The sequence below is a fragment of the Phyllobates terribilis genome, unplaced genomic scaffold (assembly GCF_046119375.1).
Source record: "Phyllobates terribilis strain yellow unplaced genomic scaffold, ASM4611937v1 Scaffold_3__8_contigs__length_932513732, whole genome shotgun sequence".
In the NCBI taxonomy this organism is placed as follows: domain Eukaryota; kingdom Metazoa; phylum Chordata; class Amphibia; order Anura; family Dendrobatidae; genus Phyllobates; species Phyllobates terribilis.
The window spans coordinates 474,358,021-474,370,986 of NW_027362763.1; the positions used below are offsets into that span (position 1 = coordinate 474,358,021).

At 43.9% G+C, this 12,966-nt stretch overlaps 1 protein-coding gene across 1 annotated transcript in view; it reads right to left on the reverse strand.

The window, feature by feature from the left end:
* LAMA4 (laminin subunit alpha 4) overlaps positions 1–12,966 on the reverse strand; it is a 192,251-nt gene that overhangs the window by 147,899 nt on the left and 31,386 nt on the right. The window contains exon 2 of the mRNA XM_073675872.1: positions 10,045–10,146. Within this exon, the coding sequence (XP_073531973.1) occupies positions 10,045–10,146 (102 nt within the window). The remainder of the gene's footprint in view (positions 1–10,044; positions 10,147–12,966) is intronic.

Here is a 12,966-nt window from a genome sequence, read left to right on the forward strand (position 1 = left end):
GGTATGTACCTTCTACAGTGACTATGTAGGACTGTTTTGAAAATTTCCCATTTTCTATCCGTGCTCCTATTACTAAAGATACTATCCCAGTCTATAAGGTGAAGGGCATCTCTTAGCTGATCAAACTTTGCCCTCCTGAAGTTCAGTGTTTTTGTGACTCCCTTGCTGGGCACCCTACTGAAGCACATGTGGAATTGTATAATGTTGTGGTCACTATTTCCCAGGTGCCCCCCGACCTGCACCTCAGTTATTCGGTCTGGCCTGTTAGTTAATATTAAGTCTAAAAGGGCCGTCCCTCTAGTTGGTTCCTGCACAAGTTGTGACAAATAATTGTCTTTGATAATTGACAGAAATCTGCTTCCTTTCTGAGATCTACAGCTTTCGGTTTCCCAGTCTATATCGGGGTAGTTGAAGTCCCCCATAATAATCACCTCGTTATTTTTTGCTGCTTCGTCTATTTGTCTCATTAATAGACTTTCCGTGGCTTCTGCTATATTTGGCGGTTTATAACAGACTCCTATGATAATTTTATTATTGTTTTTTGCCCCATGTATCTCCACCCATAAGGACTCGACCTCCTCATTTCCCTCCCATACATCCTCCCGTATTATAGGCTTTAGACACGTCTTTACATATAGACAGACTCCACCCCCTTTCCGATTTCTTCGATCCCTTCTAAACAGACTGTAACCCTGTAAGTTAACTGCCCAGTCATAGCTTTCATCTAACCATGTCTCGGTTATTCCCACTATGTCATAGTTACCTGTAGATATTTCTGCTTCCAGTTCATCCATCTTGTTTGTCAGGCTCCTGGCATTTGCTAGCACGCAGTTTACACGATTTTGTTTTGTTCCAATCTTCTCCCTGTGGATTGTATTAGAAATTTTCTTACCTCCCTTCCAAGTATCTTGTCTTGGACCTTCTTTGTCGCACTTCATATCTTTCATTAGTATGTTCTCTGGTTTCATGTTCGTGTCCGGCGTTTTTCTTCCCATCCCCTCTTCTTCTAGTTTAACGCCCTCCTGATGAGTGTTGCGAGTCTCCTGGCGAATGTGTGTTTCCCGGGTTTGTTGAGGTGTAGTCCGTCTCTGGCAAGGAGTCCGTCATAGAGGTAATTCACACCGTGGTCCAGGAATCCAAATCCTTGTTGTCTGCACCATTGTCTCAGCCAGTTGTTCACATCAAGGATCCTGTTCCATCTCCTGAGGCCATGCCCGTCTACTGGAAGGATAGAAGAAAAAACTACCTGCGCATCCAGTTCTTTTACTTTCTTCAAAGTCCTTGCAGATTGTCGGTAGGTCCTTCTTTGCCGTGTCATTGGTGCCAACATGTATCAGAAGAAATGGGTGGACATCCTTGGAACTGATGAGCTTCGGTATCCTATCGGTAACATCCTTGATCTTCGCCCCTGGGAAGCAGCATACTTCTCTTGCGGTTATGTCCGGTCTGCAGATAGCTGCTTCTTTTCCTCTCAGTAGTGAGTCTCCCACCACCACCACTCTTCTTCCCTTCTTGGCTGTCCTTTTTCTTGTCGCTTCTGGGTGTTTCTGGGTGCTCTTTTCTTTTTTGCTTGCTGGTAGTTCCTCATCCTTAGGTGTGCCATCTTCGTCCTCCACAAGTCCTTGGAATCTGTTTCTCAGTTGTGTGGTTGGTGGTGTCTCCATGGTCTTCTTGCTTCTTTTGGTCACTTGCCTCGACTTGTCTGCCTCTGGAGGTTCTCTGACGCTTCCTTCACTTTCCGTGACCAGTAGTGACACTTCTGTTCTGTCCAGGAAGTCTTCATTTTCCTTGATGAGTTTTAATGTCGCAATTCTTTCTTCCAGTCCCCGCACCTTTTCTTCTAAAAGAGCCAGTAGTCTACTCTTCTGGCAGGTGAAGTTGGTTTCAGCTTCTGGTCGATCTGTGAACATGTAGCACATGTTGCAGCTCACCATGTAGGTTGTCACATCTGCCATGCTGCTCCTTGTCCCTGCTGACTTGATGTCTGTCTTCTTTCTTGTGATACCCTAGGATAAACAAATTAAACAAATTCGCGCGCCAGCCGGCGCGCGGTTTGGCGATGCTTTCCAAGCAGCTGGTCCCGGCTGTACCCAACGATCTTCCAGCTAAAGGAGACTCTTCATTTTTCCCAGAAGGCACCTGGAATATGCAAATTGTCCTCTTCAAGCTTCAATCCCTGCTTTGGCGATGCTTTCCAAGCAGCTGGTCCCGGCTGTACCCGACGATCTTCTAGCTGAAGGATACTCTTCGCTTTTCCCAGAAGGCACCTGGAATATGCAAATTGTCCTCTTCAAGCTTCAATCCCAGGTTTGGCGATGCTTTCCAGCAGCTGGTCCCGGCTGTACCCAACGATCTTCTAGCTGAAGGAGACTCTTCGCTTTTCCCAGAAGGCACCTGGAATATGCAAATTGTCCTCTTCAAGCTTCAATCCCTGGTTTGGCGATGCTTTCCAAGCAGCTGGTCCCGGCTGTACCCGACGATCTTCTAGCTGAAGGATACTCTTCGCTTTTCCCAGAAGGCACCTGGAATATGCAAACTGTCCTCTTCAAGCTTCAATCCCAGGTTTGGCGATGCTTTCCAAGCAGCTGGTCCCGGCTGTACCCGACGATCTTCTAGCTGAAGGAGACTCTTCGCTTTTCCCAGAAGGCACCTGGAATATGCAAATTGTCCTCTTCAAGCTTCAATCCCTGGTTTGGCGATGCTTTCCAAGCAGCTGGTCCCGGCTGTACCCAATGATCTTCTAGCTGAAGGAGACTCTTCGCTTTTCCCAGAAGGCACCTGGAATATGCAAATTGTCCTCTTCAAGCTTCAATCCCTGGATTGGCGATGCTTTCCAAGCAGCTGGTCCCAGCTGTACCCGACGATCTTCTAGCTGAAGGAGACTCTTCGCTTTTCCCAGAAGGCACCTGGAATATGCAAATTGTCCTCTTCAAGCTTCAATCCCTGGTTACTATGTCCCGGCTTCCACAATATTAACCCAGTGTGAAGGTGTCAGTGAGATGGACCATCCCTGGCCACATTCACTTGTCTACGTGTTTGTGGTTAGGCTGTCCTTCCCACTAAATGCACTGGGGAGGGCACAGGTAATGTTTTGGTATAAGGCGCACTGGGACAAATAGGGGCGGCTGGGGACCGTTTATAGACACCCGGCCGCCCCCAGGCGGCTGGGGACCGTGTGTGGGCACCCGGCCGTGGGGCGGCTGGGGACCGAGTATGGACACCCGGCTGCCCCCTGGCGGCTGGGGACCAAGCGTGGACACCCGGCCGCCGGGCGGCTGGGGACTGAGTATGGATACTAGTCCTCCGACGCAGCCATTACGTGGTGGCCAGATTCCGCCTCCACATGCCTAAAAGGCCCAATTTGAAATGCAAGCAAGCTAGCAGTATGGCATTGCAGCCTGGGGGTGGGTGGGTGGCAGGCTGCATACTTGCATTGCAAGGAATGGGGGAGGTACAATTGAACACTGCCCTGGGACAAGGACTTGAACGGGGATAGTTGCAAGTCTGCATCTTCTGATGCGGCGAGGATCACTTCTGATGGGCACACTTTTAGGCAGTGACCTGGGTGTCAGAGATGCTTCCAGGGGTCTTCCCCATGCTGTTCCCATGTCTTTTCAGCACTGTATGCATGTGTCACACAGCACATGGCCAGATAAGGTTGTAAAATATTAAAATGACATTTCCCGGTGAATGCATTTGTCACGGTTGTAAGCAATACAAAAGTGCAAAAACGCATACAAAATGCTACTTGTGAACATAGCCCAAGGTGTGGAGGAGTATTTTTGTTTTTGGTTATTTATTTTACCTTATACACCAGTCTTTACCCTGGAAAGGATGCTCCTTAACATATTTCACAGGAAAACAGTTTCAGTTTCGTTTTTGAGCGTTTTATTGTGAGCCCGTAAAAGTGGCTTAATACCTCTGACCACGTTGTTGACAGCAGTGACCTGGGGGTCAGAAATGCTTCCTGGGTCGATCCCCATGCTGTCCCCATGTCATTTGAGCACTGTCACTATCGTTTTGGGCACTTTTTAGGCTTTCTACAGACTGCCGGGGGTGCCTCCGCAAAAATGCTCGGTCTCCCATAGACTAACATTGGGCTCGTTGCTCGGGTCGAACCCAAAGCATTTTAGTGCTCGCTCAACACTAATTAACAGGTAAATGATACAGCCTATGTATCATTGGCATTAGCCATATGTGACTGAAAGTTGGCACTGATCCATGCCTAATTCATTTTGACAAATGTAAGATTTTCCACGCTGGCAGAGGATAACCTAGACCACCTTGATGTGATAAAGCCACCTGATGTGCTGAATCTTCTCTCTGCTCTGACAGTACACTGGAGGCTGGATATGACTTTGCTCAAAGCAAACTGTGCCAAATCTTTCCACTGGTCCAATTTGCTGAGCTAGAGGTGTATGGTATTTTAGATCAGGGTATCTGCTAGTGAAAAAGACACAGTGCAGGAATGTCTAAACCTGGCTATTTAGGCCGTTCGATTCCATTTGCAGAGGGGCATCAGGTTTGTGCACCGGCAGATAAAACATCTAGTTCATCATGTCATATACAGTATACTATAATTGGTCTAAACCAAGCTGCTGCTGCCTTGATTACCTTTATTTGCTGTAGTTGTAGTGCTGGCATATATGGGGGAGTTTTGACTCTACAGGGAGCAGGTAGTGGTCTCCTGGTCAGACATGCCGTCTGCAGCTATCTACTGTTCAAAAGCTTCAAGTAAGAAATACATATTGTCCTACAAATACGCCAATTCACTGGGCCCCAAAAAATATTAACAATTTAGAAATAAAAAATTCTAATTCTATGAAAGAAAATTGCACTTATAGAATTCAAAGAATTTTTTTTCAATAATTTAAAGCTATTTAGCCCTTTCTGCCAACTTGCCCAGTCCTGAGAAGAATTCTACCAAGGAAAGTCACCCTAGATACAGGCTCAATAACGTTTAATTTCACCAAAAATTAGAAAGAAGGAGAGTTGTATTGAAAAATGTATGCATGGAACAAAATAAAATTTGTTGTTAAAAAATGTGTATTTTGTGATCAAATCTAGTAAATATGGTCTTTTAAGTAAATAATGATGGTTAGGTATCTTACATTGAGGTTTAGCGCATATAATTTTTTCACAAAAGGCAAAAGTCCAGGTAGTCTGGCATCAATTGTGGTGAACTTGGACACGTGAGAGTATAATTTCCATGTAACTGGACAACTGAACTCATGTTTCTTGGACATATAAATGGAGAACTGACGATGCAATGGAGATAGAGGAGGTAGTGTTTGGAAAGCAGTTGGTGAGGATGATGATGCAGCTGATGACAGCGACAAGGCACTACATGCGAGTGCAGACTGATTATCAGAAAGATGATCATGAGGAGAAACATGAGGTCAACATGAGCTATACTCATCTTGCTGGTCAGTTTGCTTTCCCCATATGAGCAGGTGATGCCATTCCGGGTGTGCCAGGATGTACCCGGCTTATTTTCCAAAAGCTCAGCCGGCACACTGCAGTAAGATTGGTTGTTGGCAACGTGAAAAAGAATTCCTGGTCAGGGACCAAGCCGTACAAGTGACTGGTCGAAAAGGTCAGTCCCTATCCACTTTTCTCCACCTGCGGCTAATAACTGCCCTATATAGCTTGATCCCCGGATGGCTTTTAAAGTATGTTTTTCCGCAGAATTTCAGAGTCGATCATAAATGGCTGAAATCATACAAGCATTGTCTAATTCATGCCGACCAACACACATACACTGTCAAGTTCCATTTAATAACTGATCATTTTTTTTAAATCTTCACACATTACAATTGCAAACCAGGAGGACCGTTTAATAAACTATGTCCTTAACTTGCTAGTATAGAAGAATCCTAAAACCCAGGCATGTGAGTCACATGTACCCTCATGTCATATTTAAATCTTAGGATTATTATTCACAAAATATTTTCAATGTGCTACAACAACACTAGTGCAAAAGTACAACACAATCCAATCTTGGCCTTTTTCTGTCCCTATGTGGAATGAGCTGTGTGATCTGACTTCTGTCCCTTCCCCGTGGAAGTATAAAATGGAGCTGCTTGGCCGGCCTCCATCTTTTATATTGGCTGTTATAGTCCCCTCCCCCATATGATGTAATGTGATAACTGCAGTGCATTATGGGGAAGCCTGCTTGGCTGCGCCTTATGTTATTAGCCCGCTCTGTGACTCTACTGTGTGTAAAATGGTGCTGAGCAATTTATTCATTTTTTTAAGGGGTCAATCCATGTGAATCGAGCCACAAACTGATTTCTTTGAGGTCTTCGAATTTTAGGAAATTTGACTCAAAGTCGATTCTCCACAGATTGATTCGATCAGCTCTAGTTAATATATTTTTTATTCTTTAATTTCTAGTGTTGTTTTGTAAAATCAGACTTTTGAAGCTACCGGTGGAATATCAGAAATGAACCTTTTATGGACATTGAATTGTCCTCTGCACAGCACAAAACAATGATCCCGTTATATTCTTTGTTTCTGTCTTCCTGCCAAAAATGATTTTCTAGAGAATACATGGTAACGCAACATTGAGGGGAAGCACGGTCATGGTAAACACTTGTCTTAACTATTCCACATGTGATAATGATCCATGGTCAGTCTGGGAGCGGAAACCCCAGACAAGAAAGACTTTTTTTCTTCCATGGTGACAAAATGATCTCATTCATGTGCCAGAAAAATGGTTTAGAAAGCCTCTGTACGTGAACATGTTCTACAAAGAAGCTGTCAACAAGACCCTTTATGTGAACTTGGCTGGACAACAGATTACCGTAATATATTCCCATTTTTCAGTGATGACTTTCATGTGGTCCACACATGTCCCCTAACATGAATGGTGTGGATATCCATAGGAAATGTCATATACAAAATAATGTTACTAAGTATAATCAACTGAGAAAATTCCAAGGAAATTAACATGGGAAATGCATGGGATTTGCAGACTAATTTGCTGATTATTTTTTGGAAACATTATGTTATCAGATGAACATGATTTTGCAATAAATTAATGTCTTTCCCATAGAATAATGGTGGTCAATGTTACTCCTTTGTTGAAATACTGATAATATTTTAATGAATGACATACAAATTCTTATTGGTTTACTGGCAACATAATTTCTGGTAAGAATACTTGTTGAGAAACTACATACTGTATGTCAAGGTTTGCATGCATCATAGACCACAATTCATTGTGAAAAATAATATTCCAAAGCACACATTCTTTTTCATTACACATTTTTAGTGTCTCAATCATAAATAAAATGCTTTACGGAAATAAGTATTTGCAGCAGATGGCGCAAATCCAATGCATTTTACATGAGTAGAAATGAATGAAATCTCATCCACACATTGCTGTGTAAACTGACCAGCAGTGCCAATTCGATATCTGCAGCCTGTCAATTCTGCGGATATTCACCTCTGATTTCACTCTTTGCAGTTGACTGCATTTGGTCAGCAACAGCGGCACAATTAATGAATTAAAATGTAAAGTGCTGTGGAATATGTTGGCTCTATAGAAATAAAAATTATAATTTATAATTATCGCTGTATAAAATGACTGTGCACTTATGAACATGCCCTAAAGCTTTCAAACAGCAGATAACAAAAACACCTGCAGTGCAGTCCTCTGAACTTAAAGGGGTTGACAATCATTGATGATGATGACACTTTTTTTTTCAACTAAATGCTTGTATTTGCGGCTGAACATCATTTTATCAATTGGGTTTCATCTAAAATGTTTCACCATTTTCCTTCTCTTGCTTATGTGTTGTACTATCTATTGTTAGCTGCAGGATGAGTTAAAGAGGTTATTTGGGACTTTGGGATTTTTGGCTATGGGGCTAAGAACTTACCGGCAGGTAGTTGCTAACCACCTGCCTGTTCAGCTCACGGATGATCTCTCCTGTCTCAGGAGGCAATTCTCTGGCTTTCTTTGACCTCACATCATCAGAGCAGTTCTTTCTCTTCCTGTCACGCACAGTGTGGGAAAGACTAAGTGCAACACGAAGGGATGAGGGGAGGGTAGCCCAACGCTAGGGAAAGGGGGAGTGGAGACCCCTAGGCAGATCTAATATCACCCTACCTGTTCTACCGTCCCCATATAGGTTCGGCACCTATCGCCAAACAGGAAACCTAATCCCTGTATGTCCCTAGAGCTAGACTCTAGATAGGGAGGGTGTGAGCATTGTCAGTCCCCACTAAAAACTAAAGACAACAAGGGAGACAAACAAAGAGGGGAAAATTTAGCTAGAGCAGACATCAGAGAGATAAAACCAAACGTCCCCAGTACATGCTAGGATACTCAATCAGGACGCCATCAGGGGGCGGAGGCTGCGGTCTTGCCCCCCCCCATACAGACATCACTTTTGGAGGCGAGGCTGGTGTCTGTTCTCCCTTCTCATTGGGTTCTCTCCTTACAATGCACACTGACAGTGCACACTCTTGCCGGCTCGTCACTTCTCATCAGAGCCAGCGAGGGAGCGCACTGTCACTGTGCATTGAAAAGAATATTGCACAGTGAGAAGGGAGCTAGTACTGAGCATATGTCGGAATTTACAACCGAAGCATGCTCAGCAGAGCAGGGATTAGCCCAGCCCCTGAAACGGACATCACTGATGACGCTTCATTTTAGGGTGGGGACGGAGGCTGCGGCAGTGATGACATCTGCCCCATGATGACATCTTGTTAGAGTATCCCATCATGCACTGGGGATTCTCAAATAAAATGTCATCAAATTGGAAGTAAGTAAAAGAAAATAAAAGCAGTTAGAGTCGAATAATGAGGGAACAATAGGGACTTTTTAAAGTATATTAGAAAAGCTATTAGGCTATTAAATTAAAGAGATAAACATTTAGGATTTAATCAATGTTGGTTTCAGACCACCCCTCTAACAATTTATTCAGTGCCTTCAACTTTCACATCAGTGAGAGGTGCTACTGACATGATACCTGCTGGGCGATATCAGACCTCTACTAAGGCCATACAGGGTATAGAACAGTAAATATATAGATACCTGTATGGCCCATAGCAGTGGTCTGATTTCAGAGAAATCTGGTTTTATAAAGTCTGTTTTCCAGAGGCTTGGCGTCCTCTCTGCCTCCCCTCCCGCGTATGCGCAAAGCGTCACTCCCCTGGAGCGCTCTTTGTTTACCTCCGGCCCCGTTTGGCTGCGTACTGTCAGCGGACCGGAAGTCTCAGTGACTCAGCGTCACTTGCGCAATACAAGGCTGCGGCGCAGTGCGCAGCCAAACGGGGCCGGAGGGAAACAAAGCGCTCCATGGCAGCGACGCTTTGCGCATGCGCGGGAGGGGAGGCAGAGCAGGGCACGTCACAGGGCCGTGTGACGTGCAAGGGAGGGGGGATATGGTAATTTAGCACAGAGGCAGCGATTTAGGGGAATAGTAAGCAGATAGGAGGGGTTTGCTTGGTGTCCCCCGGACGCCAAGCCTCTGGAAGACAGACTTTATAAAACCAGATTTATCTGCAATCAGACCTCTGCTATGGGCCATGCAGATAAGTATAGATTTACTTTTCTATACTCTGTATGCCAATAGTAGAGGTCTGATATCTCCCAGGGTGGTGACACATTCCCTTTAATAGATTGTTTACGTACAGAACAAGTAAATGCCAGAATATGCATTGCCCTGCAGCTTAGCTGCTGCAGTGATTAGCTGATTCCAAAAAACCCAATAAACAGCTGATATGTGAGCATTTAGACATGTTCCTGCTATGCCAGCTGCAGGGAAGTTGTAGCAGTACTTGATGTCTGTTTAGATGAATGACTATCCATGTGAAACAAATATTTGTTAGCAGTTTTCCACTTATTCTGAAAATATCCAAGTCTTGTCATGCAAAATACCAACAAAAGAGAAGGAATTTGACATAATGGAAAGTCTGGTCGCCATATGTATAGACATCAGATGCTTAGTGGGAAGCTTTCTCTATGAATTCACAAACACAGATGTTTACACTGCGCTAGCAAACCTCAAATCATACAGAAAATCATCTTACCAAGCAGGACCCCGAGCCATCCATGCATTTCTCCGAGTTTCCATTGCACGTACACGGCAGACATTGTCCAGACACTGAGTAGTAAAATCCTGGTTGACATCTCTACCAAAAAACAAGAAATGATGTGTTCATTAATATATGTCATGTGTAAGGCATATCACTAGGTTGTAATATTCACATTTATTCTAAGATATAAAAACTTCTTGACTGTTTGTCAACTATTTACTTGCCTGATAAGACAACACAACATTAGGAGTTGAATGGGTGAGTACAATGTGACAAAATCATCTTTTTATGTGTACACCATATCCGAAGTCGGAAGAGGAATTACAGGAGCCATTGGACCGTATTACAAATACATGATAAGGTAGACCGCAGGAGCCGCTTAGCCCAGTGACTGGCTGCAGTGGTCACAATCACCTCTACAGACTGTAAACAATCCTCAGGAGCACCGGTGGAGAACCGACGCTGGAGTAGGGGTCAGTAAGTAAAGCTTTGTTGTTGCAATCAAAAGCAAGTCGACTGCCTTTTAGGAAATAGTAGTATTTGCTAGAACAGACATGTCAGAAGATGCAATCAGATCTTCTTTAACAACTGCCAATGTGTGGGGAAAAGGAGGTGGGGAAAAGGTGGGGTATGTACTATAAATAGGAACATTATGCATTGGTAGGAAAGGGTTAACTAAATTATTGATTATCCTAACAGCTTTCAAGCCAAACTGTAGAGGTCATAGGTTTGGTGGAGTTTTCTGAATGCCCTGACTTGACCACCAAGCCAGCTTTTCCCACCCCAGCCCACTGCATTTTACAGTTTAAGTATAAAGACATATCCACTGCAGTCATGTTAGGTCAAGTGCAAGAAGGATTTACATGCTGGAGAATAACAACTCCTTTGTCGGTGGGGTGGAACTTTCGGACCAGATGTCTTCTAGTTTCCTGAGGGCTCTCCCAGGAAAGCGATTAGTAGCTTTTACACAAGACTTAAAATGCATGATTTCCCTATTATTCATTGCAAAGTCATTTGGTTGCTATTAGCATTATTTAAAGGTGGTCATAGGAGGAGCAATAAAAGGTTAACTATTAAACTGTAAAATATTATCCATTAAGGGAATTCCGAGTTATAATAAGTAAAGTATCCAAATGTTGGTGAAAACAATTTGAAGTAGAATAGAATAATTCTCAATTTACTTTGTGGATGTTTATTTGGCCCTCAGGCTCCTGTATAGCCTTTTACAGCTCTTATAGGAATGTTAGACATTACTGCTCATAAATCCACATTTCTTAGGTTTCCTTTCTCTTAGTGTACTGCTGTCAATATGTTTTTGAGGATTTGGATGACCTGCAAATGGTCAACTCTCTGAGCAAGCAGGAAGGAGACAGGATAGATGTAATACACATGGGTGGACCTACAAGAGCAGCTGGACAGATATAAGCCAACAAACATGAGTGGTTTTCTGAGGATCTCCTAAGACAGAAGAAATGACATACCATATTTGTGTGTTTAAAGGGGTTGGCCAATAATTTATATTGATTCCAGGTGTCGGACCCACACCGATCTTATAATGATGACCTATCCTAAGGATAGGTCATCAACAAAGTAGTGGACATCACGCACACTGTGAGGATTCCCCGGTGCCGACGCCAGGAGCGTGCAGTCATGTGACCACAAGTATGCGCTATGCATACTCCTAGTCACATTCTGACTAGATGGGCACGGCCTCACTCAATACAAGTGTATTGAGCGAGGCCTGAAACAGTCTAATCGGAATGTGGCCGGGAGTATACATATCGGATACTCGCTGTCACATGCCTGCCCGCTCCTGGTGCTGGCACCGGAGAATACTCACAGTGTGCGTGATTTGAGGATTCACATGTAACTTGTAGCTTAAAACTGGACAGCCCCTTTAAAGGGTTTGACCACTACTTTATTGATGATCTATCCTGTTTTTCTCACATTATAAATACATTGTAAATGAGATACATTGCAAAAAATGCTAGATTTTCAAATACTGTTATTGAAAATTGATTGACTAAATTGCTGCATTCAGAATTATCAATCTATGTATGACAGAAATGATTTGTTCTGACTCATGTAAATGTGATCCTTCAGTTGTACCTAATTACTTATAGTTACAATTGTCTTTTTGCTGAGACACAGCCAATTACTAGAGCAAAAAGACTGTTATGTTCTGTTGTGTGCTGTGCTGTCTTCCTTGGGTTCACATTGTCTTCTCTCAGCTTTATTTCTTAAAGATGAAAGTGGGCTGAGGACTTCCATTACAATCAGGCATTGCAATCTATACTCAGTTTTAGCCTTTTCCAAATGAAACAGGGAGGCCTTTATAGGAGCCATAGGGGTACGACTCTTAAGATTAAAGTAGTATTCTCAAGTTTGTATGGTATCCCCATCTGTGGGCTAGGGGATAACTTTCTGATTGCTTGGGGTCCGAATGCCTTAACCACTAGATCCTGAGATCCTGAGAACTGGTGCTCTGAAAAGCCTCATGTGAATGGAGCGGTGGTTTCTCCTTTCATTCTTAAGAGAGTGTCAAAAACCAGCCGAGCTCAGTCCTTGCCTATTCTGGAGGTCCCATTAAACGGAACCTGTCACCAGAAAAACGTTACTGACCTGCAGACATGGGGTTAATCTGCAGGTTAATAGTATTATTAACTTCCTGGCGCTCGCACTTAGCCGAACCCTGCGGGAGAAAATGAATTTTATTCAGTTTCAGGCATGGGGGGGCGGCCCTGGCTGACAGCCGACCTCAATGCAGAGGAAGTATCAGCCAGGGCCCTGAGTGCGGTTACAGCCGTCGCTCTCTATACTCAGAGCGGTGACTGAACCAGATCCCACGCTGCCCCCGTGGCTGAAACCGGAACTCTGCAGGGGGAATAAAGTTACTTTTCTCCCTGCAGCGTTCGG